The sequence below is a fragment of the Pagrus pagrus genome (genome assembly GCF_965226575.1).
Source record: "Pagrus pagrus genome assembly, chromosome: 18".
NCBI classification, from domain to species: Eukaryota; Metazoa; Chordata; class Actinopteri; order Spariformes; family Sparidae; genus Pagrus; species Pagrus pagrus.
Window position 1 is genome coordinate 5,631,403 of NC_140202.1, and position 26,122 is coordinate 5,657,524.

The 26,122-nt window shown below is 41.1% G+C and overlaps 1 protein-coding gene across 1 annotated transcript in view; it reads right to left on the reverse strand.

Annotated features, from left to right (window-relative positions):
- Nucleotides 1-1,203: 1,203 nt before the first annotated feature.
- The window catches only part of LOC311273467 (protein phosphatase 1 regulatory subunit 37), an 81,069-nt gene continuing 56,150 nt past the window's right edge, over nucleotides 1,204-26,122 (reverse strand). The window contains exon 11 of the mRNA XM_084380552.1: nucleotides 1,204-1,583. Within this exon, the coding sequence (XP_084236678.1) occupies nucleotides 1,431-1,583 (153 nt within the window). The 3' untranslated portion in view covers nucleotides 1,204-1,430. The remainder of the gene's footprint in view (nucleotides 1,584-26,122) is intronic.

Sequence of the window (26,122 nt, forward strand, 5' to 3'; positions counted from 1 at the left end):
AGAAAGAGGTTTCAGACATTCAGTTTGTTTTAATTTGCTGGTTTGTCAGATTGTCATGTTTAGGTTCATGTTATTTTTATTGGGTCATTAACATACAATTGTACTGTACTTTTGGTTCTGTACAGATCTTGCAACACATTAAATCAGGCTTAGATAAATACAGGTAGGTAAATGAATATACACAGATAGTGCATATAAAGCAGGTAAACGGAGGCAGTGTAGTGTTTAATAAGAGGTTTAATATTGTTGTAAATTACAGTGAAGAAAACATTCACACTATGAATGCATGTGGCCTCTTGGTTATATAGTAAGTTATAAGTTAATAAGTTATAATCAATAATATGTAATATACAACTTTCAAAATAAAGCTTGCTGATAAACAGTATATTTGTATTTGTATATTATGACTTTTGGACTGTTGTTGTCGTTGTAGAACAGTTGTGGTTTGGTGATGTTCAGGCACCACAGCTACTTGTTTAGGTTTGGGAAAATATCATACTTATGGTTCATGTTCAGTCTTGTAACTTACATAACGTTGGCTATGTAAGTGATGTAACTCATGTCATGTGACATAGGTGATGTTGGTGTGTCACTAAGGTAATGTAAGCTATGTCAGTTACATACGTTAACTTAATTATTTAACATAACTTTAAAACAAATAATTTCATTTCCCGGCCCGGCCTGTCAGGTTCTGTTGGGTGTGGAGGGGTTCGAGTCGGGTCGCTGAACTCCAGAGGTCAATTTGCAAAGCTGAAGAACTGGCAGAAGAGTTCAGACTTCAGTCCTACAGTAGTTCATGAGGTGGACAACCTTCAGCAGACCTGCAACAAAGGCTGTTCTTCTGCTTCTGCAGCAGTTTGTACAGACTGTTTACTGTAGCTGAATGCACTGTGTTCTATTGTTTCACACTGTATTGCTGTTGAACGCCTGCCTGTCTGCCTGCCTGCCTGTGCTTCTCAGCTGATTAATGTAGATGGAACTTAGCTGCTACCAATGTCAGCGTACTGACGCATACACAGCCCTGGTGTAAGTGCTGCAGGGAGGGGGAGGGGTTGGTGGGGGGGGAGTTCAGAGGGGTGGGGGGTGGGGAGGGCAGTTCTGTTCATTTCTAGGTGATTCACGTTTGAAGTGGGCTTGCAAAATTGCTTTATGGAAAGTGGCGAGCGGCTCGGCGGGAACATTAGGCAAGAAGCAGCGGGGAGGCAGGCGTTTCATTAGGGAGCTCAAGTCTGCCTTTATTACCCGGATTTGGAGTTTTATGGTTATCATTATTTGCGATAGAATTATTATTCGCATATATCTGTTAGTCAGCTGTTTGGGTTTGGGACACTGGGACATGGCGTCTGTGCGAATGAATCCATGAGTGGTTTCTGAGGTGATCTCTACAAGGTTAGCCATTTTCTCTCCTCTGTGTGTGTGTGTGTGTGTGCTCAGGCTGTAGTCGTTCTGTCGGCTTGTCCGTCGGCCTCGCTGGGGAACGTCTCAGAGGTTTCTGTGGCATGGTGGGAGCGGCTGGCGTTGGCGAGGCAGCGCTGGATGATCTCTGACTGAAGTTGCGTCTGAGTCTCCGTCAGAAACTCATCCTGTGGATCACACACACAAACACTGCCATTAAGATCTTGAAAAAGGAATCAGGAATAAAACCATTCATATACACCCATTCAGATGCTACATATCCAGATCTCACAGATGCTGTATCTATAATCAGGACTTCCTTTTGTTAGTTTTGATGATGAATAATGAAAAAAAACATTGATCTCCTAAATTCTTTTCACAAAGACTTTTTATTGACCAGGCAAAACTTTCTGTAAAATGCAACTCATGTCCAGTGAACAACAACTTTAACCATCTCTGTTATTCAGACTGCAGCAGACAGTCACTGTGTCACAACAGGCAGTGATAGAGTGACACATTCTTGATGTGACTTGGCTGAGAGACATAACCGACCGAGCAGGCAACGTCTGTGGTCGTCCAAAACATGTTGATATCACATCTGTCGGGCCAGGCCATGATCTGGACGTCCACTGACAGCTAGAATTAGTCGATAAACGACAAAAGACGTCTGGCCAGCCCATAATCAGTTGATAAAAAACACTGAAAAAAGACCAAAGAAAAAAGATGCTAGTTGGAGTGGAGAGTCTATACAACGTCCAGAAAAGACGTATGAAAAACTTCCATTCTGGCTCCCCAGAGGACGTCTTTTAGACATCTTTGGATGTCCATAAATGACGTCTAAAAGACGTGATCTAGACCACTTTTTGCTCACTGGGAACAGGCTACACACTGGCCCCATCTCCATTTTTTATGATATGCATGCTGTACATTGCTAGATGAACAGATGAGATATAACGAGCTGTCAGGTTGGGCCACTACCAGCCTCTTGTGTCATCTGTCACCCCAGCATTGATACCATCTTGTAGAACTTATTTGAACTGTGCCCGAAGGTCGCACTTGTGAAAAATGGGAAAAGGACAATTTCTTGAAAACGTTTTTTGCAACTTTTTTTTCCACGTTAAGTGCCCCCTCAAATAAGAGTGACTAACCTGGGTGCTTGTTTAATACTGTGAATTATTTGATCCAATCGGTTGAATCTGCATCGATACTGATACCGAGTACCTTATAAAGTAGATCCAGATCCAAATCAAATAGACGTCATTATACAATTCATTGTTTCTGCTAACAGTTATATTCATCCCGTCATGGCAAGTTGCTAACTCTGTTATTGGTGTCACACATTAGATTTTAAATTTGATAAAGGAGGGCCCTGGTACTTCATTGTACATCATGTTGTCATCAAAGCTGACATTGTGTCCTGAAGGTAAAACTCAGATATCAAAATTCAAGAGGCTCATCCTGTGGGGAGAATGTTTGTTCCATGGCAGCTTGTCCATTAGACTTTTACATTGCCTGTGTTATTGTGGACATTTTCACCTAATGATGGAACTGAATGGTCGGACTAGTTGTTAAGATGCCTTGCATGTTGGGTAGGCAGACAGACTGACATCGCAGTTGTAAGGCATAAGAGCTTTCAGGGCAAAACTTTCTTTGTGGTAAATGTTGTAATATATGTTGATTATAACCATCAACCTGTTTTATTTGCTCCTCTTTGGTTAGTGATCTCCTTTATTTTCCAGAATATCTTTGGACAAGTTTGACAGAAAGTGTCTTGGCTGTAAATTAATCTCAGACAAGAAAAGAACCTCTAAACAGATTAGAAGTGGATGAGAGGACGACAAGAAGAGAAAAGTGGAAAAGACGAAAGAATCAAATGAAAGGGGTGATGGGCTGAATCCGGGCTGGCTCACCAGGATCACCAGCACATTCCCTCCTCAGACATGATGACTGTGATGCTGTCCACCAACAGCGACAGTAGACGGCAGCTTGAGCCAACTTCTCTATGTCACTCTTGGCTTTGTCAGATTATGACCGACCTATTTAGGCCCATTTAGCCCTTTAACAACCTCACTGTGGCCCTTCGATCATGTCATTAGCAGGGTTGGGCAGCTTTAATTTTGTCATTCATCTGCAATGAAAAAGGTGGAATTATCCAAAGTAGATGAAAGTAAACAGAAACTGAGAGTACGTCACCTGACAGGTAGCTGATCATGATCAGACAGCGATCTTAACCAAGACAAACAGTTAAAGCAGCGGCCTCTATGAAAACACGGCTCCTATAACTTATAGCACATCATGTTTGAACATGAGACCGATGAACCAGAGGCTGCCCTCTCTGCTCGGTCCATCCTGCTAGCTGAGTTACACCAACACACCGACACTCACACATCCACAGGTGGCGGCTGCATAAAAGAAATACGTAAAAGAACATTTCTTTTACGTATTTAGTGGCAACAAAAGGAGAGGAGTACAGTGCCACTCTTACAGTAACAGATTTGAACTCATTTGAAAATGTAACTGATAAGTGTTACGTTACTCGTTACCCCCAATACTGGTTATTAGTCGGCTGATCAGCGCATTCATTAGTTCTGTGTGTTGCTTAGCACAACAATACTCATATTTTATATAAAAGTTGTTTAGGGGAGTCAAACTGACAACCTCAACCTAAACAGTGCATTAAGACACTCAAACTCAGCTCCACAGCTCAGACACCGGTCAGACAGAGGGAATGTAAAAAACACAGTTAAACAAGTTGTTGAATAGACCTGGATTATGACACCAAGACTGGCAATGGTGAGTGTCAGTGTGGGTCAAAACCAGTCAGCGCTTTCTTTTGCAATCTTTTATGACCTGATAGCTCAGCTGATTCCCTCTATGCATCCAGCTGCTGATCTCAAACAGGGCACACATCTCAGCTGCTTCAGCCTGCCCACCCTTCAGCCTCCCCTCTGCAAGCTGCTTTGTTTTGTTAAGTAAAAAAGTAAATCCTGCCATTAAAATGAGCCTTTTCCTTAATAAAAAATACACTCAACTTTCTGAGTTGCAGCATGCTCTTCCCTCTTCTCTCCTCCCTCCCTCCCTCCTTTCTGTTCACCTCCTCCTCCTCCTCCTCCTCCCACCCTCCTCCCCTCAGTGGCGGCGGTCTGCAACAGAGCAGTTAATAAAGAGATTGATTATCGGCCTGTCAGGAAGTGACAGTTGGACAGGGCTGCTCTGCGTGAATGACAGAGGGCATGCTCACCACGCAGCAGCCCGCCTGACACACACAGACACACACACACCCAGATGCCTTTGCCAACACCGGGGGTAGGTGAGGTGGTGGGGGGGGAGGATGTGTGGGGGGCTGGATGGGTGAGAGGCGGGCATGTGGAGAACAGCAATGCAACCTTCTGCTCATGAAAGAGGTTTGCCTGTGTGTGTGTGTGTGTGTGCGTGTGTCTGTGTGTGTGGGGGGGGGGTCAGGAACACACGCACACACACACTGCTGTGTGTCTGTGAGCATACTGTACACTGTACTGTAACACACAGAGAATACAAGACAAAAAAGGGTACGGCTGATTTATTCACTCACTCACGCACACACACACACACACACACACACACACACACACACACACACACACACACACAGGTTAATGGTTAATGACCACAACACCTCAAACCCTAAAATCTGAGTTCTGACAACAGACCTCGGGGACAGCTCTGAGCAGACACAATCATTCTAAATGTTGTGTTTGTAAATGACTCGAGTGTCACATGTACTCTGAAATCAATCTCTGTAGTCTGAGAGATTAAAAGTGTGAACTTCCAGTGAGCTGCTTCAGGAGAACATCATCACGTCTTCATGAGTGTGGAGAGCCCACAGGAGGACTCTGATGCTCTATGGGTCAAAAAATGTGGAAGGCTGAAGAACTTTTTCAGCACAGATCAGAGATCAGTGGGCGATTGTCACTGGATTATACAGAGCGACCATACTGGAGCCCTTGGTGGAGCTGTTTTATTACATCTATAGTCAGTAGGGTGATATGAGGGGCGACGCCATCCCAGCTGCAAGCCTGCAATCTCCCTCCATCACCCCTGAGGTCACCAATAGGTGGAGACACCATCCTATCCAGACCTGCACATACAACTGATGAATGATTGAGAATCATTACATGTTTACGGAGCATTTCTATTTTAATCGATGCATCTTTTCTAGACTATGACAGCCCCGGAAACTCACAGACCAACTGTGTAAATTACTCAGTTTGAGTTTCTGTACTGCATCGCTGCAGTGATTTGAGTCGGACAGACAAAATAGAAAAAATAGAAAGTGAAAACAGACAAAACCTCATTAATACTGTAAATATTAAAATTCTGAATTTGAATTCCTTCTCAAAAACTCTATAGTGCCCCTTTAATGAGGTGATAATACAAACTCAGAAATATGTATTTGTTCCCTCAGTGAATAAACCAGCTGTTCTCAGAGGAAAATAAGGCTCCAGAATACTGTTTGAAGCTAGAAAGGTGGCAGGGTCCGCCACATATAAACAAAGTAAAACAGTATAAAGTGTGTTGTCCTTTAAGGTCAGTTTGTTTATTCAGTTTATTCAGTCATGAAAACAAAGAGAGTTTGATTATTTAGTTTGTTTAGGCAGAAAGAAATCAGCCAATGAGGATCTTTCTCCGCTCATTTACACTTCTTCAACAAAACTACAGACTGCTCCTTTAACCCACACCTTACATGCCTGACCCTGACTGAATGCTTAACCTGCAGGGACCAGTTGTTTGTCCACAAAATGGTGGTTAGTCCCATTAATGTGTGTGAGCACAGAGGCTGAATTATAGCAGCCTCCTACTGTATCAGTGTGAACTGATTAAGCGCTGATCTGCCACCACTCCCATAATCCTTGAATACTTCCAGAGGGGAGGTAACGGGGGCAGAGGTGGGAGTGTGTAGTTGTCACCCGCCCCTCTCTGAGCCTCAGTCATTGTTCAAAGGGAACGTGTGCAAGCGAGGAAGGAAAGGAGGAAGAGGGTGGGGTGGCTTCCTCCGTCTAGGCGACGAGAGGAGCTCGGCTGCGCTCCTGGAGGGTTTGTGGACTTGTGTTTTTTGCACTTCGATGCTCGAGCACAGATGCAGTGTTGAGAGGCCCCTCAGCCCATTTTTTCCATACATCACAGCGCTGTTTTAAATGTCCCCAGCCTGTCTCCACAGTCACATGGGATCATTTTGGCAGTGCACACAGTCAACATATAGCGAGCGGCTGTTGTAGCGGTGAGGAGCATATGCCATGTAATGAGGCTGACAAGGTGAACACAAAGGAACAAGCTGCCCTCCCCCCTGTGGAAGGAGCCCCGGGGTGCTTTAGCTAAAGGATCATAGCTGAGTAAAGAATGAGAGGTCAGAGGTTATGTTGGTTTTTAAAATGATCATCTATGTGTTATATTTTATGGCCTGTTTTAAATGTATCTGTAATATAGCTCTTAAAATAACTCTGGTGATGGTTTATATTTTCTTGTCACTAATTCCCAGCGGCAGAGCCAAACCAATAATAGCTGTAACTTTAAAGCCTGATAGATCTTCCTCCTCTGTGCCATAGAGCCTCATTGTTGTCCAAAAACTATTAAAAATGGGCCACAATGTTGCATCGGTGACATCTTCCTTCATTACTGTGAGAAAATACACTGCAGCTTTCCTCCTGTTTGAGTAACGTTTGTTAAAAACTAAAGCGGTCAGCTGTTTTGGGCCTGGAGCTCAGAGCCAAACACAGGAGAGTCAGAGAGTGTCGCAGTGGTCCACACTCAACCTGTGAGAGAGGTCAGGATTATTCCTTCTGAGACTGTTTCATGTACAAGATTTTCAGAGGCCAAAGCGATAAAAAAAAATAATTAAATCCTGTATTTTAGATGAAAAACAAAATCAAAAAAACATACAAATTATACAAAAACAACAACTTTGTAATGTAATTTGATGTGATTTTTCTTTCCTATCCTGTCATATTGATCTAGAAATCTCCTGATGCCCTGTTGGGAACTTGTAGTCTCACACATTATTGGTTGGAGTGAAAACATAAAGTGATAAAGAGCTGTCAAGTTTGATAGTGGATGAGACTAAATTAAATGGGACTGTTGGGCCTTAGCAGAGGTATGCACTCTACTGAGTGCCATTCTAGTTTTTTTTCTTTTTCTGGGGTTTGTTGACAATAATAAAAAATTAAGAATATCACCAACTTATGCTTTAAATCCTAAACATATACACCAACAAGCCTGTTGATGGCTTACTTTAGATTTGTGGGTTGACTTTAAATTAAAATGTTTATAATTTGAATGTTCATTTAGTCAAATCTGCCCGTTCCTCCACAGTAACAATGTGGAGTGTTAAATGTAGGTATGACAAGCAGATGAAAAAGAAAATACAAAAATACAATCTGTTTGAATATCTACACTGACATGACAACTATCTGCTGAACTGAACTGAAAGAATCTGAACACAAGATCCTTAAATTCTCTTTTTAAATGTTCTAATAATCATTTTATGTTTATTATTTTTAATCATATTTGTCTTTACAAAGAAACTCTTTCATCAGAATTACATGTGTATCAATCAGTCTGAGATCCAGACAGTTCTGGTTCTGACTTCCTCTGAACTCATTTAGTCTTCCAGTGTCACACCTTTATTTTGTTAAAGGACACAATTCACACTTTTTTTTCAAACTCCTACTTTTTGCAATTTAAACATAATTTTACAAATAATCAGCGTCTTTGACACCGTCCACTCATTGTTTAATTATTAATAAAATTAATTAATAATATTTTAGTATCTGATTCCTTCTTGTGCAGTTTGATTGTGAATCAGCGGCGTACTTCTCAGAGGACCGCCGCGCCATAATAAATGATTTTACTACATGGAATACAGGTGCCAGACTTTGAGCCAAGAAAAACTAATTTACTGATCTCACAAACACACACACTCCTTCCCCCAATCCACTACGTACAATCAATACGTCTAGATTGAGTAAGCGGACTGCTGAGGCAGGAATCAAGATGTTTTTTTTTTCCCTTCACCGACCGAGAGGAGGAGAGCGTTTCACACCCAGAGAGGAGGAATAAGAGTGTGGGAGGAGGAGGAGGTGGAGACGCAGATGGACAAGTGCTTTTATGGCTGAGTCTTCCTCTGGCTCAGTGCCACGGCCACAGATTCTCTTTGTTTGCCCTGCTACTAAACTAATAGAGATAAAGGCAGGTTCCTGCTGGCCCTGAATTAGAAAGTCATTAAGGAATATAAACACACATGGGACACACACACACACACACACACACACACACACACACGTACATATGCACGTGTGCATAAGTGTAGAAATGCACAAGTACTCATGCATGCACAAAAACACTCTGTATGTGTGAACAATTTCATTGGGTGCTTCTGCAACATCAGTACAGAATACAACCTCAAAATGACACACACACACACACATACACACACACACACACACACACACACACACACACACACACACACACACACACACACATTTCCACACCTTCTGTCAGTGCTATAAATCCAAACAAAGTCTTGTTTCCCGACTTGGTGCCAGGGGGAACTCCTTTTTTGTCACCACACAATTACTTCTTTCTTCACATTCTCCTCCATTTTCTGCCGTGTCAAAATTTTAATGTGAGTGACAAGGGCTCAATTTGACTGGTTGGTGTGTGTGTGTGTGTGTGTGTGTGTGTGTGTGTGTGTTTTCTATTATTATATTTCAACCAGGGCTGACAGACATCTTTGATGGCTGATACAGAAAGTGCTGGTTCCCAATGTACAAATAACGTGGCCCGCTCTAATCTGTACTTTTCTAACATAAACATTTGAGGTCAAATCACCTGCAATTTTTTTTGTGTCGCTCGACCAATCAGAAGCAGAATAAATGCTTTTTTACTGCATCACTGAGCAGCAGCAGCTCGAGGGCTGGGACCATACAAGGCAGCACAAGATGATTAGAAAATAAGAGAAACAAAGTGAAACTAAACTGCTCAAAAACCACAGACACAACTCGCTCGATGTTGCTGCCTCAGAGGAGACTTGTGTTATTTGACTTATTGTCGAGAAATTCAATGAGAAAGCTAAAGCCAAGATTTTATTTTCTGTCTCTCGTGACTTTCTGACTTAACGGTTGTGTCTGTGGCCCTCAGCTGCCAGCCCATCTGATCCTACTGAAGAGGGACATCTCTAAAAACATGATGATGACAATAATATATAGTTACAGAAACAAGGGTCAATAATATTGTAAAGCAGCTGGTCACGGTAGTTTTTAGCAAACATTACACACACAAGAGGAAATAGTGCTTCTCTGTGGGACTATTTTCAGAGGGGGATTAATCCGCATTCGGTGCTCCGGTCTGTCTGGCAGCAGGGCAGTGCATCTCTGACTGAGTCTACATAAACTACACACACACACACACATATATATGTATATATATATATATATATGTATATATATATATATATATGTATATATATATATATATATATGTATATATATATATATATATACATATACACACACAGTTGGGTAATCTTTTAGAAGTTGATCATATGTTTTACAGTACACGTCTCTGTAGAGTAACAAGTAACTAAAGCTGTCAAATAAACGTAGTGGAGTAACAAATACAATATGAAGTGGAGGTTTAAAATAGTGCAAAATGGAAGTACAAGCACCTTAAATTTGTATATGAGTAAATGTACTTAGTTACTTTCAACCACGGCCAAAAAATATTTCCACAGCGTTACGTATGGTATCATCATCAGCTACAGTCCCTGGTGAGTAAAGGACACATCGGAAAAGGAAAGAAAGAAAAGCAGAGGATTATTCCTTATCAAGACAGACAACAAGATGGCAGCAGAAGACAACTAGTTTCCCCACGTTCACATGTCTGGGTAGTTATGTTGAGCCACTTCTTTAATGAAAGAAACAAACCCAGGTCTGGAGTTTCTAATGTGCACTGCTAGTCAATTTTATGGTTTTAAAAAAAGGCATTTTAAACCTGTTGCAGTCAAATTATTTGAGGTGTTTATGAGCTTATTAAAAAAATGTAATAATCAAAATATTCTGGCATATCAGGTACACTGGGCCACACTCTCTGCAGCTATGGTCAATTTAATTTCAACAGCACGTTTGGGAGGTTCTGATTTGAAACTCAGCCCCTTTCCTCCTCGCCTGATGTTTCCACGTGGGGTAGCCTCAGCCTCTCTCCCTGTGCCGTCTCAACATTAGTTAAGATGGCTGCGCGGTGGCTGCCAGGAGCGAGCGTTTAAAGCTCTCCGAGGTGCAGGCAGCTTAAACTAGCTTATTTGTTACCAGCATTCCCAAAGACAACCTTACAAATGGAGCCACTATTCAATTATTATTAGCAGGGAGGACAGAAGCAGCGGCTCCAGCCTGTCAGCCGGGCCCAGGACGGACAGTGAAACACACAGTGACGGGTCAACGGGTCAGACTGGAGCTGGTTCATGTTAATGTCGTAAATGTTGAAAAGAGTGCAGAGAAAAAGTGACAGAGAGGGAAGAAGATGGTCTGCCAAATGTGAACATGTGCAGGTTCAGAGGCGGATCAATTTTAACATTTACACACACACACACACACACACACACACACACACACACACACACACAGACAAAGCATAACAATACCTGTACCTAAAGCAGGGCGCACAGAGAATTCATGTGTTCATAAAAAAAAGGAAATAGGGAAGAAAACAGCATATGGAAGCCCCAGCAGAGGCATTCTTATTTCTATCTGTGAAAATTCATTACGGATTCTCACAATGAGTGTGTTGGAGAATTCACCGTTTGTTCTCGTCTCGGGCTAAACAAAGGCACATGTGCTCGTTTTCAGAGCAGGATGCAGCGCGGCCTGATTTCAAAGGCACAACTTGAAAGACGACAGACAGCTATTTACAATATTTATACATTTAGGATGCTGATACTATGCATGTTACATGTCTGTCTTCCACTGTGTGCGAGTGTGTGTGTGTGTTCGAGGCAACAACAATGGGGAAGGGATTCGCTGATGAAAAAAGGTTACTTTGGAAATTCTCTGATAATTGGTGCCTTAAAAGGAGCTCATTTTTAACTATGTCACCACGACTGCTCGATGACAATTAATCTGTTTGCGGATGCTTCCTTGGCATCTGTGCCAATTACTTTATATGCTAATATATGTAAATGACATCTCAGATGCCAGTTTCAAGTGTTATGTGAGTGGCGTATTGTGTCCTTTTTTTAAGTCATATTGTTGAGGCTGATCAACAATGCGACTGCTTTAAATTTGGAGGTGTGTAAGTTATTAATTTATCCACTGGCTCAGTGTTCCCTCATAAAACACTGCAGCCAAAGCGTTCACTGACTCACACACGATACATTTCAAATCAATCCCACGATTTTGTCTTTGTTTTTTTGGAAAAGCTTTAAATAAAATATGGCTTCACACAGATATTAGCAGTTTGTTCACATTCAAAAACAAAATGTGCAAAGCAAAGCAGAACCAAGACAAACAGTTGTCGGGTTGGACCGAGCAGGTTTTATGTGTTAAAGGGGGAAACTGATCACGTTGTGTTAAATAATGTTTAAAATCACCTCCCACATTATAGTCAGGGTTAGTCCACGATTGTTTGTAAATACAGTGATGAAAAAAACCCATTTATTTACCCATATATTAGTATGAATTGCACTGCTTTATGATACTGGCCTTAATTGAAATGCCCTAAAATACTCCAAATATTAGAATGAGCCAAGTGTCGAGACTCTGAAGCTGGCAGGTCAGAGCTCAGCGGGCGACACTGACTGAACAGTGTGTAAGAACAGTTTCTATCACTGCAGCGGAGCTGGAGGCAAATAACAGGACAGTTTTTGAAGAGTTTATTCACGTGTTCGTTAGTGATTACAACCCCTCCTGTGAAGCATCTATAATTAGTGTGTAAACAGTCAATGAATGCTTGATAATGCAGTATATATGAATGTATGTATTACAGAAAAGTATGGTAAGACTTATGGACAAGGTGGATGTAAGAGAACACATAAACAGATTTATCAAGTCACGTGTTGAAATCTAAAGATTAAGTTAATCTGGAAACGTTATTGGTCACATGTAAAGACAGAAATGGATTATTACCTGAAAATCTATAGAGGTTGTTTATATTAAGATGGAATGACGAGAAGGAAATTTAATTTCTGTCTGTCTGCATGTACGACACTAAAGCAGATGTGTATTTGAGTTTACTGAGTGGAACTGTGGACTATGACTTAAAATGCTGCACGAATATATTTCTATTTAAAAACAAAATAATAGGTCCTTATGGACTCATTGAGTAACATTTATGTTAAGATGATTGTAATTGATTGTATGTCAGTATTTTGCTGAATTTGTATATGATTAATGGAAATAAAAACGTAAATTAAGAAGTGCTGGTCATGTGAATCTACAGAATCTTATGATATTATTAAGTAATATACGTTTTTTCTTTTGCAGCTCCTGTTTCGTTCATGGACTGTGTGAAGTATAGTGGATAAAAGTGTATTATGTGTTTTGTAAAATTGTTTTGGAAAAATAATCCAAATATGAATGAATGATTTCACACATTAGTAAATCCTAACAATGTAAATCATTTATTTACCACACTAACTATTCACAGGCAAGGACAAATATGACGACGATGTTATATTGTGTTATTTGTTGTATAGCAGATAGAGATGCTTCATATAGAGACATACAGCTGTTGACAAATACACTCATTATCATTTACAGCTACACTACAGTGTGTCTGTATTCCATTTATAAATGTTCAATAGAACCGAGCCACATGAATAAACCCCTGACAGCCAGCTGAGCAACAGAGTTGATCACATGTAAGACAAGAAACCAGATTCAGAGCTCCTGGAATCTTCACCAGACAGTTAATCCCTCACCTTTGACCTTTTAGTTGAAGTTGTCATTTGACTCTTTTTTTTTTTTTTTTTTTCCATTTTCAGTTTCTATATCAAACCAATATGTTTATCAGTGACTTACAAAACACACTGGGTGGATGTTTGGGTGGAGCGGGACAAACTGACGTGCACGCCTGTGAATATATTCAGAAAGAAAATGGATAAAGGAATAATTGCGAAAAATGTAAATGTACAAAAAGTACATAATTAAAAACAGCCTAAAATGAGCTAAATTAAGATTTAAATCAATGAAGATAACAAAACCACAAACCTGAGGCGTTTGATATCTGGACGCTGTGGACCGCCTATTGGTCAGTACCAAAAAAAGTACGGTTGTGATACCCTGCCAGGGAAGTTACAGTACGGTCCTCACAGCAGAGTCACAGTCTGACCCAGTGTTCAAATCCCTACCTGATGTCACCAAACGCTCTCACACACTGTACATAAGAGCTTCATGTCAATCAGCTGCTTTCATCCATTGGGAAACTTGAACAGCTTGTACTGTACAGAAACTGAGGACTCACTGTGTTATTCAGTGGAGGTTGAACAGCACTGAGTAAATGTTAATGAATGCACTTTGAGCATATTCACAGAGCCCTTTTCTCTTTCTATAAATGGCAGTAATTACTAGCATTTCCTCCATCGACAGACACACAGAGCTGCTTTAAGGTGCTTCTCTATTGTTCCTCCTTCTCCACGTCTCCGTCCTCTGCAGCCTTCCATCACTCAACTGAAGATGTCACTGTTGTATACCGAATATCTGCTCCCTGATGCTGTGTGTGTGTGTGTGTGTGTGTGTGTGTGTCAGATGAGAGAATATGTTTTCATGTTCATCAGTGAGAAACAAAGCTATGTTGTATTTGAGGCGTTTGACTGTTAAGTTTTGACAATGCAGGGGGTAGAAGAGACAAAAAGGAAATCCATTAGAATTAATACAGCTGGCTGATCTTTGAATAAGCGATAAGCACATGAATGTAAACTCAATACAGCTTAATTATTTATCTGAATTTGATTGTTACGCAAATGAAGATAAACTGTGTTTAAGTGCAACTTTAAGCTACGAAAACTGTCACTTTTCTTATTATTTTCTTGTTTTTACGTCCTGAAAATTACTTTCATTTTGAAATGCAGCATCACATGCAGTACAAACAGATTAAACATGGCCAGTGAAAATTCAAAAATAATAGAAATTATTCCACAGCTTAAGTATTCATTACAACAATTATGAAAATGACGCCTGGTGTTTAAGGGGGTGGAGGTGGGAGGTGGTGCCCCGCTTGGTTTTAACATACACATCCATTGTTATCCAGCTTCACTGCTGTCTTAGTGTGTACATGTTGGGCTGTTTTTTGGTAATTACAGCAGCAACATATTTGGAAGTTATGATTTGATAATTATATCGAGGTTCACTGGGAGAGAGACGGTTTATAAAATTACAGTCAAAATAAAAGTCATAGGACTGAAAACAAGGGGCTGAACACGAGACGCTCCAGGAACAGTGTGTGAATGAAACAGAAAATATTCCTCTGACCTCACAAACACACACACACACACACACACACACACGGTCGCAGTTCTTGAACCCTTGTCAGAGTCGATTTTGAATCTTATATGAGGCATGTGAGACTGTGTGCGTGCTTGGTCTATTGTTAAATTGCTCTGTTTTTGAACTGAAGTTTGGTTGACGCCTTACATAAACTTGACTTCATCATGTACACAGAATAAGTTAACCCGGGCTAACATTTGAATTTTTCCACAGCAGCTTAACTTAAAGCGTCGTCGATGTCAAGCTTACTTAACCCTGTCAACTCTAGAACAGAAAAGCTTTGGTATTTGTAGGTCTATTTATTTATTGTCTATTTATTAATGTCATTTCTTGGAGTATCTTCATATGCTTCATCAATAAAACACCATAAATAATAAAAGTATTTGAATTGTGTCATAAATGAAAGAGAAAATCTAACATTAGTTTCATCAGATTTTACGAAATAAACTTAAAACATGATTAAAAACAATGTAGAAACATGAAGATATTTCTGAACACTCCATCATTTATTTGCATTACGTATATATATATATATATATATAATTTTTTTTTTTCAGATACACTTATTTTATTGAGCAGAGTGCAGAGGTGTTTTTAGATGATTTCATCTGCAATTTCCCCAGTGCCTGCATTGGTATTTTTGCTAATTGTTTAAAAAATTCAAAAACAATATATACTGTACATTATATATTACATACATATAAAATCTGTACAATCTAAGCTAAAATGCTGTGTAAGTCAATAAACCGTGACAACCTTCTTTTTATCCCTCTGTTGTACCTTCACTGCGCCATGGTGCATTTTGTCACGTGCTTTTGCACCACACATTACATAACGTAATGATGTCATCACGAGTGTATGATGTCATCACGAGTGTATGATGTGACGAAAGACAGAAACATTAGTTTTTCGGCTGCAAAGAGAACGAAGGCTCTAGCTATTACTTTATTGGTTTAAAGGGTTTAAAGTGCTGGAAGATATTGAGAAATTGATAAATCAGGGAAAATGTTGATATTTTAATGGATACCAGAACATGAATTTAACAGGCAAATATTATACTACTGTTCACACATCACAGTTGCGTTCCCCACAGTGACAAAAGCTCCCTGGAGATATCTGATGATGATTTAGATGGTAATCAGTGCACAGAATAGTACTGTCTTCAAGAACGACTGAATCTGGACTCAACCAAAAGAATGTGGATCTGTAATTGACACAACATTACAAGAAATACTGAATTATTATTTCCATGAATGGACCTGAGAATGAAACATACTCTGGGCAGTGGATCCAACTCCATTTAACATCCTTTAATCGTTGAATTTTAGCCACCTTAATGTTAAAATTGTAGGTGAGCTCGAGGCGAGACATGACTGACGGTGATGAAGAATGTTTGTTGATGCATTAAAGGTATTTAGCTTAAACTAAACTTCATAGAGATACATGCCTGATTAACCCACCCCCCTTTGACCCCCCAAAACCCTGATATATCTGTTCTTCCTCGGTGCCATAGAGCTCAATTGGTGTCAAAAAACTATTAAACATACATCAGTGAGCCACAGTGTTGCACTGGGTGAGATGATCCGTCATTGCACGAACACACACTGTCACTGCTGCCCAAATACTCCCTGGTTTTGGGGAATAAACTGAGAATAGTCCCCAGCAAATGCACAATTGATTATACTACTGATTTGACTTTTTATTAAATATTTAAATAATGAAACTATGCATTCATGGACTGTTTTTGAAGATATACGTCTTCAGAAGGAACCAGTGGGCCTGAAGCTGAAAGCCACAGACAGGGTAAGGAGGTTAGAAAGTATCGAGAGATATGTTGATACTCGATACTCATCTCATGTCTGTGCAGGAAACCTGAGAGAAAGACGTTTTTAAAAGTCAGTGTGTTCAGCTCTCAGTACGTCTGTAGCTTCTAACTGAATCTCTTCAGTTTCTCTCCTGTGTCCCTGTTTGTTCTTTCAAACATCTGCTGTGTTTTACTGTTTCATCGCGTTCACTTTCAGCCGTTTCAGGAGTCGTGTTTAGTTACTGCTGTGAGGAAGTTAAAGCAAATGAAACGTGTTTGTAACTGAATTAGCGGAGCCACTTTGTTAGCGGTGATTCTTGGAAAGCACTGCGGGGATCGGATAAGAGCGTCATTGGTTTAGGATACACCTTCATGCAGGTCGCCGGGCTGTTTGGGTCAATTCAACACAACTTTTACATACATCCAGAAGATTAATACAAATGATGAGGGGAGAGCATGTCCTTCACTAACTGTCTAAACCCACCTTGAAGACACAACATGAAAGATTTCTCATTAAACTGTATGAAAACTACTAGAACTATGTTGTGTATTTACATTATCTGAAATGTTTCAAGTGCTCCAACGTTCAAAGCAAGAAAAATCCTTTTTTCTGCCTGAGACACATCGGACTGATTTTCATCAGCAGTGGTGGTTGTTCAGCCACCAGCGAAGCGTTACTCATTTGTGTATATCTGCATTACTTGCTTGAGTGTTTATTCGCCCCATGCAGCCAGGTAACTTACTGTACATTAACCGTAAGCTAGCGAGCGACGACATGCAGCAAGGGTGTTTGTCTGTGTGTTTAAATTCTGGTCAACCTCTGAGTGAAGTCAGCACTCAGCAGAGACTCTGGTTCTCTCTCTTCTTTCTCCCCTCTCCTCTCTGTGACGTTAAGTTCATGAAGCAAAGTAAATCCCCCCATCACAGAACAGAAACACCTGACAATGGAGGTCACCTCCACGGATCACTGCTGCAGTCAGGTTGATAAACAGGAGTGAAGATAAATCCACTTTTCAATCCCAAAAGTTAAAAAGTCACCTCAGCCATCACTGCCCTCCGCTCTGCCTTGCCCTCCCCACACAACACTCAGCAGGTGTCTTTTTTTATTTTGATCATCAAAAAAAACATCAGCATCTGAGTTTGCTTTGATACCTTTCTGTCATTACTACCATTAGAAATAATTTAATATTGAACCGCAAAGGTTGTAATAAGTTATAATGCAGCAGTCAAAAAAGTAATGAGTTGCATTTCTTTTTTGCTTCTTTTCTTCTTTTAAACCTTTTTTCGAAGCTTATTGAAGGATGTCTGAGGTTCCTACCTCTGGTCACCCCCTTCACTGTCACTCCCCAAGCTGCTTGAGTTTCTCCTCTTCAGCTTTCCTGGCCTCCTCGATGCCACCTCTCTGTTGCGTGAGCAACTTAGCATGAGTCGACAGTGGCCGTGGTGCTAGCTGTGACTGGGTCTTTACACAGGTGAATATGCAATCCAGGGCTTGGATAAAGACCTCCATGTCTGTGACATTTCTAAAATGGACTCCCTGAAGGCAAACCCGGCCAACTGCTTTGCCATTAGTTTTGTCTCTGTGCTGTCTATGAGGGTGACTGGATTACAGACTGTTTTAAAAGTCAGACTTCTCACACAAAACAGAGCACCATCCCACAAATCTTGTGCACTACGGAATTTATTTCCACCGTAAGACTGAAATATGGAAGATGGGAATTAAAGGTTGACTTTTTGAATGCCTTGTGTATTTATTCTACTGTCAGGACAGAGCCAGAGGAGAGGACAAGTGAGGGATCTGTATCATAAGCTGATAGCAGCTGTTATTCATCAGCACACAGCAATTATCTGATAAAATCATTAGTAAATATATGCAAATATTTTTAATTTGTGTACTTGCTGCTTATGTGAGGACTCTGGTAGGCACTATATGCAGTATATAAGAGACTGCATGTATACAAAGGTTTTTAACATATATTGTGACAGGCAAAGGAGGAAGGCAAGAATCCCATGAAGGCGTCATCGTAGCAGCTTCAGCCTGCACTGATCTGTCTAATGTACGGAAATGTTTCAGGTGACGACAGTCGACATGTTCTCTGAGGTGACCGTGTGTTTGTGTGGATAGAATATACATGTAGGTCATTAACATCTTAGTCATGCCAGGTCATCTGTCAGAGCTACATAATCACTGTTATTCATTAAGCCACCTGTCATAGTCTGATTTCTCACTAACTGAGAGAATGAGCCTTAAAATGTAAATTGGAAATAAAGCCAATGGAAACAACGCATTCTGTAATATTTACATAATTATATTAACATCACTGGAGGCTATTTATCAGATTACACGCAGCTTCCTCTGAAGCAACAAAATGCTTGTAACTTTTTTTTTACATTTAGAGTTCCTCCCAACACCTGTAAACAGACTTTCTTGTGTGAATTTGGTGGAGTTACCCTTTAAGGACACTGTAACATGTTGAAACGCTGACATAACAGACACAGTGTATTAATGACTTTCAGAAATAACAACTCTTGATCAACAGGAAAAACTTCTAGGAACACCGACCTCAGGTTGTCTGAAAGTTAAGTACTCTTCTCATCAGTCTACTGGTTGGTTGTAAAATGTCCTGGATATCTTTGGAAATGAAGAGAACAATTACAATAATCCACATTGCTTCCCCCTTTCTCCCACACTAAAAACCTCCAGCTTTGATTTCTTTGAGCAGGTTTGTTTTGTGCCAAAGCACACGGTCCAGATGTGTGGTGGCTCACAACATAAACTACAGTGAAGGGATCCAAAAATCTAAAAATAATAATTACAAAGTAATAAGTCAAATAAACATTACATTTAGATGTAAAACATTTGTAGTGATATCGATCTTCTCATCTCATTCTTGGAAAAACAGCTGATGTATTTATTTCTTAAAAAATAAACTAAAGTTTGCTGTGGTCCTAAAAAGTTTTACCCTATTAATAACCACATGCCACTCACCAGGCCTCTGAAGGTACATACTGAAGCTCTGCTTTACCTGAAAAATTCAAATTTCATCAGAGGAAAAAAAACACTTTCAAAAAGTAAAATATTTGAAAAAAAAGGTTCATGTTCATCTAAAGAATGTGTGGTTTGAAGAAAATGCTGCGCCTCGTATTACAACCACATAATCACTACAGCCATGACTGTACCCCACTGTCTAAACCTCAGTTATCACCACCATCACATAATTAGTGCACACCCTATGTGCCACAGGTGCCAGGTCAGCCTCATATCCACCACGCTCAGTCACACTCTAATACAACACGTACTGGGATGATTCTACATGCTGGCAAACTGCTATGCACACTGACATGCACACTGGTTGCTTTCTATTTCATATTTCATACTTCAAACTGATTTTCTGTTGTAACTAAATGCCACCACCCCCCACACATCTTTAGCTGCAAGAGGAATGTGTTTCCTGCCACACTAATTCTCACAACTGAACAAGCATCTGTAGCAAGATCAACTAGAATATGTTTTGCCTTAATAAGCAGACTGTTTAAAGACGGTGTATTTTGCAGGACACGAAGGACACAACCCATTGATCCCTGATGGGGTGAACCAGGGGACAACTGCGCTGAAGCCTAAACTACAGACCTTGACTTTGGCCAGCCTCCTGTCAGTGCTTTAATAAGATGCCTAGTGACACAGTGCATCAGAGGGAATGCCAGGACACTGGTATGTGGTGCCAGCATTGCCCGGAACCACAGAGGAGTGTTTGGGGAGTGTTTCTCTGACCTCTCCAACAGAGCAAGTGGCGGACTGGCATCTGCTTTAATAAGACTGCCCACTCCTCATTCACCATGTCACCCCCTAACTCCCCAAGCTGTGGAATGGGCATTGGCACCGGGGGAGAGGTGGCAGAGGTAACAGCTGGCTGCAGCAGTGGCTGCATGGCCGTGGCATGACCACAGCTTTATTAGTGGCATCCAGGACACCAGCTGATCCTCTCCCAGGGTCCCTGTCACACTGATGTCTTCATCACTAAGCCGAGCCGACAGGCCAGGCCTGCCAGCCAGTGGAGGTGACAACAAATCCAATTACCCCCCCTCCAACCGGGTGCCTAGACTGGACGGTGTGTGTGTGTGTGTGTGTTGGGGTTGGTGAGCTGCAATGGGACAGAGGAAGATGCTGCTGGGATAGCAGTTGAGGGACATAAAAGACAGGATGGTCGGAGAAGAGGTGGATATCGACAAAAGACTGATGTTGAGTTTCTCTGTTTAGCTCTTGATAATACACAGTAATTACTGTGGTAGTTTAAAATATGGTGCTTGGTAATTACTATGGAGGACTGAACCTGCCGAAATACAAAAATAAATTAATTTTAATTAATTTATAAAATATGACATCAATAGATATTTCTGCTTTAATTTGTCTCTGTATTTAAACTATTTATTAAAAATGTAATTGTCCTTTTTATTAAAAGATGTATTCATTTACAAATTGTTGAATAAACGATGTATATGTGAGCTTTATTTAAAAAGTGTAACTGGATGTTGCATATTAATACTTATTGCTAACTTGACTGCAGAGCCCCTCACGTTGGTTGGGGGGGTAGGTAGAGCATCGCAGTTTGAAGCTTAACACCACTGAACAAGCTGTGTTTTTAAAGAATTGGAAGTTAGAATGTGTTGCTCTCCTTATACTCAACACATGTCACCCATGTTACAGATGATTGGCAGGGTCATTTTCATATAAAGATATATATAGTAAAACACGGTGGTTCGACCTATCTGACCTTTCTGCTGGGCTTATTTCATGTACTGTGTTGCTTTGCTAGCATCTTTGATATCCACATAACAGCAGCATCTCAGACTGACTGCTAGTTCTAGGTAAGCTGAAGCTGTCATTTTCTTTAGTCTGTGGCCCAACAGGTGAATGAGGTCTCCAACCTAGCATTAGTGAAGGTGTTGTTATTAATGAGATATGAAAGCATCAAACATGCGATTTAGATGAATGAGAAGAATCCACTTTGAAATACTGGAGGTAAGACACAATCAAATAAAAGCATTTCCCTCTTTAAGGATCGATCGAGGATCACTGGCCTACAGCACCGACAGCGCAGACTGACCGTGGCCTTGAACATGCCCAAACTTGTTTCACCCCATTTAGGTTCTTGTTTTATTTCCACATCAGGCAGGTGGAACCCAGAGAGCTGACACAGGCCCAGTTTTCAAATCCAGCTATTGTCCTTGTTTCAAACATTAACTCTGTTAACCGTGTTAAGTGCTGATCATGGCAGGCCAGTATTGATCTGTAATTGGCACAGCTGTCCCGGTGTGGATTAAGGTGAAGGAGAGGGGAAACATGGCAGTGAGGATGGAGGGAGGGCCATGAATGGAGAGAAAAGCAGAAGAAGGTAAACTGCCAAAGTAGAATTCTTGAGCCGTTATGTTTTCTCTCACTCTGTCAGTCTCCTCTTTCAACCGAAATCTCACCTTATCATAAACAGAGCTTTAGTGTCGGGAGCTTCGCCTTCAGTCAGTGACTTTAGTGGCCAACCGGAGAAGATCATTCACCACTTCCTCTCCTGACATCCCTCCATACAGGAATAGGATGATCGATCCACGAGTGCAAAAAAGAGGGGCTACTGGGAGTGTGTATGCTGAAAGAGTTGGAGGGGCTCTCACTTTTGAAGGTGGTTGAAGTCTTGCCAAGATATTTCATATTCATAGTTAAATATTCAGTGCGCATGGTGGACAGGGGCAATTTCTGCAGTCAGCCCGCCATTCAAAAGTGAAAGGGATGTGGCTTGTGGATGAAGGGAGCCAGAGAGATAGACACGCATGGGGCTTCATGGTAGTCAGATGAGAGGCTGCCAGCTGCTGATGGGTGACTGTTTGAGCGTGGCGCCTCAGGACATGCCCGTTGAAAGGCGATGCGATCCGATACCCCCCCTTATGCAGGGCTGATATACATATGCCCCCTTATGCAGAGGAGGCCCATATCAATTGCAGAACTTCCAGTGTTTTGGTGATTATGCCAAGTTGTTTGAGTGAGCGTCTTGCATGTCTGAATGGGGAATGTGGACTTACTGGGCTATGACCACTGAGAAAAGCCTCCTCTGCATAAAACGACCTTGTAGATCCCTTAAAAATGTTGAGTCTGGTGTGTGTCAGCAAAGCTGCTAAGTGAATAAAGTTTTGATAAAGCAACTTAGTTCCACCACTGAAACTGTCCACTTGTCGTGCTATAGGTCTATGTAGGCTGGACTCACTCTACAGATGAGCAACACATAAACAGTAACACTATACAGTGTCATATAAACAGCAACCACCACTGTTATGATGCTCAGTTCTGTTCAGGGCTAACTGTATTATATTTCTGCCTCAAGACCAATGCAGCTAAGTGGAATTCACTAATCACAAAGTGAGAAATCTCAGTCCGTCTGTCTGTCTGTCCTTTGCATATCTCAAACCCATTCACACTTGGTGGCTGCATTGCTGGGGAAGTGTATTGTTGAGTGAGATGTTGTTTGGATGAGACATATCAAAATATGCCATTTAGCGGATCTTGACCTCTCCAGTATGGCAGCAACGCAGAAAGCTACAACATACAGCAACAACACAGGTGTTGTGTTTTCTCTACAACCATTTATCCGAGTGACTTCACACTTGGTGGGTGTATAGCTGAGTTGTTTAGACATGCAACGTGTTGAACAAACTTGCAGTGCTGCAGGGCTGTTTGGTAAAAACACAATCGCATCACAGTGGGGCGGGGCTTCAGGGCTCTGACTGGCTGAGAGGGACAAAGGCACAAGCTCCCTTCAATCAAACAGCCAGAGAGAGAAGAACTAGTGTACAAAGTTTAACTTGGATGGAAACACATTTGATCGGGAGCAGAATCAATGCAAGGCCCGAAACACCTTCTCTGATCAAACCTCACTCACCGACCAAAGTGAAGCATGTCGTTGTTGTTGTCTTTTAAAGAACCCATCCACACCAACATGAACATATAAATATAGGCTCTGTGTGTGTTTAAGATATCCGAGCCTATAAGTTCTGTGTTCAGTCTCTGTGACTGAAATGAGCCTGATGATGAAGCCTGATGATGAAGCCTGATCCTCTGAGCACACTTTAACTTACATTCCTGAATCACACCATGCATTCTTTGTTCTGTGGACTAAAATAAAAAGACATAGAAAAAGAGATGTTTGTCTTGTCATGTCATTATAGGCTACATTATAGAAGGTATAGGTCTGTTGTGTTTAATATGACCGAGCCTACAATTACAAATATGTATACCTATCTCATAATATACAGACTGTATCAGCCTGCTCATCACTGTGTCCAAGGACATTCCTTTATTAAAGAAGATCTCGGCTATTTAATTGTTCTATAGAGGTTAGTTGGACATTTTTATGGATTACAGATTGTAATAACAGGTCTGAATTCCCTCTTATTTTGAATTCTAGTTAAGATCGCTTGCTGTGTTTTGCAGGGTCATTAAATACCACACAAGACATCCAGCATTTCTAATTTGATGCAGTTGTGCAGCTTTAAGTTCATACTGTAATTTAACTTGACTGTGTGATCAACATCAGTGAATAACTGGGACAAGCAGATACAGAATACATAATGTTTCTAACAGTGTGTAAAATGTTTTGTAACATTCAAGCTGCTTGAGTTGAAAACTGAGGGACAATTATATTTCCAGAGGTTTGACATGGACGTGTTAATACAATGTGGTAAAATTCTGTTACAGTTAGACTGTAAGAATATGAACAACTTAAAAAAGACTGAGTAGTGATTCGACTCCCCTGACTGTCAGGTTTCCATCACCTCCACGTACTGAAGGATAAAAAAACACATCTCTTCTTCCTGTGATAGTGCAGGTCACACCTACTGGTTTGGAAGAGTGGCGGTGATTAAAAATGACAAGGAGACATGTCGAGTGTTATTCATCAAAGAGCTCCACCTCGCTCCATATCAGAACCAGCCGGTCCACAGGGGGAGCCGGGGTGGGAGGTGACTCAGCTCCCCTCTGGCCACGATCCAGACCCCAAAATGCTGATCATTCCCCTTCTCCTGACTACACGTCCAAGCAGTTACACCCTCCCAAGCCCTCACAAACACACACACACATACACACACACACACACACACACACATGCTCAGAGGGGATAATTAAGGCTTTAATATGCAAATGAGAGCCGCAGTAAATTACACAGCTGGCAAATATGCCTGTTTTTGCCTGAAAATACATCAGGAGTGCAGCGAGGAGTGTGTTACTGGTATTGTTGTTGTGTTTGTAGAGAGACAGGGGATTGCAACCCCCCAACAAACCATCACCGCCTCCCCCTCCACAACCAAAGCCCCCTCGTCTGCTGGGGTGACTCATCCAGCTTTGTCCCTTTCACAGATATCAGGAGGAACAGTCGACTCTCTGCAAAAGTAATGTTGCATTTTAGTGGGGAGCAAAACAAGAATTTGGATGCGAAAGTAGATTTTTCCCTACGGTAGCTTTGCTGTAGTTCAACTTCTTCCAGTGTGAAGTAATTGGTAGCTTACAAAGCTATGCTTTCAAAGTCGCTTCCCCAACAATGACATTTTGTGTGTGGGACTCAACATATTGTAAAATTCAGTTTTGAAAAAAATGCGTGTTTCTTTTTTTCTTGGAAATGAATAATTGGACTATGTACAACTGCAAAACAATACAGCAGCCAGTAGCCATCCCTCCTCTTCTTGTCCAGCAAGTGTAGAGACAGAGTGGCTCCGGAGGATGAGTGACCCGACAGAAGTGGCACAGACCAGGAGATAGGCTGAAGATGTTGGAGTGTTTCCCCGCAAAACTACAAATCAAACACCGCCGAAAACAGACATTACCAGAGCTGCTGTGTGAGTTAACAGTTTGAGAATGCACCAACGAAGCCAACCAATCAGAGGCAGAGTAGGGTGGGTCTTATGAGAATGAGCCTGTCCTGTTGAGCAGAATGACTGCGCCCTCTGCTGTTCAAACAGTACAATACCATGACAAGGAGAGATAGTAGAATGCATTCATACGGATTTCCCTTTTCAGAGCTTTACAAGCAAAATAACCACATGATATGGTAGAGCCCTAACCCCTGACCCTCACCCTGACACCCTAACCATTCTAACAAATCTCAGCCTGATCAAGGTACAAGGTACATCTTTTTTCCCCCTGCTAAAAAAATATGGCAAGTTTTTCGTCACTTGAATCGAGGGTCTGAGGACAGAGGATATCGTTCACTGTACAGATTGTAAAGCCCACTGAGGCGATGTGATTGTGATTTTGGGATATATACTTCAAAACTGATTTGATTTGATTTGATTTGAACACTAGGGCTGCAAAACAAAACTAAGTATGAGACCTTTTATGCTACATCACGGAAAAAAACTATCTATTTCATAAAGTGGA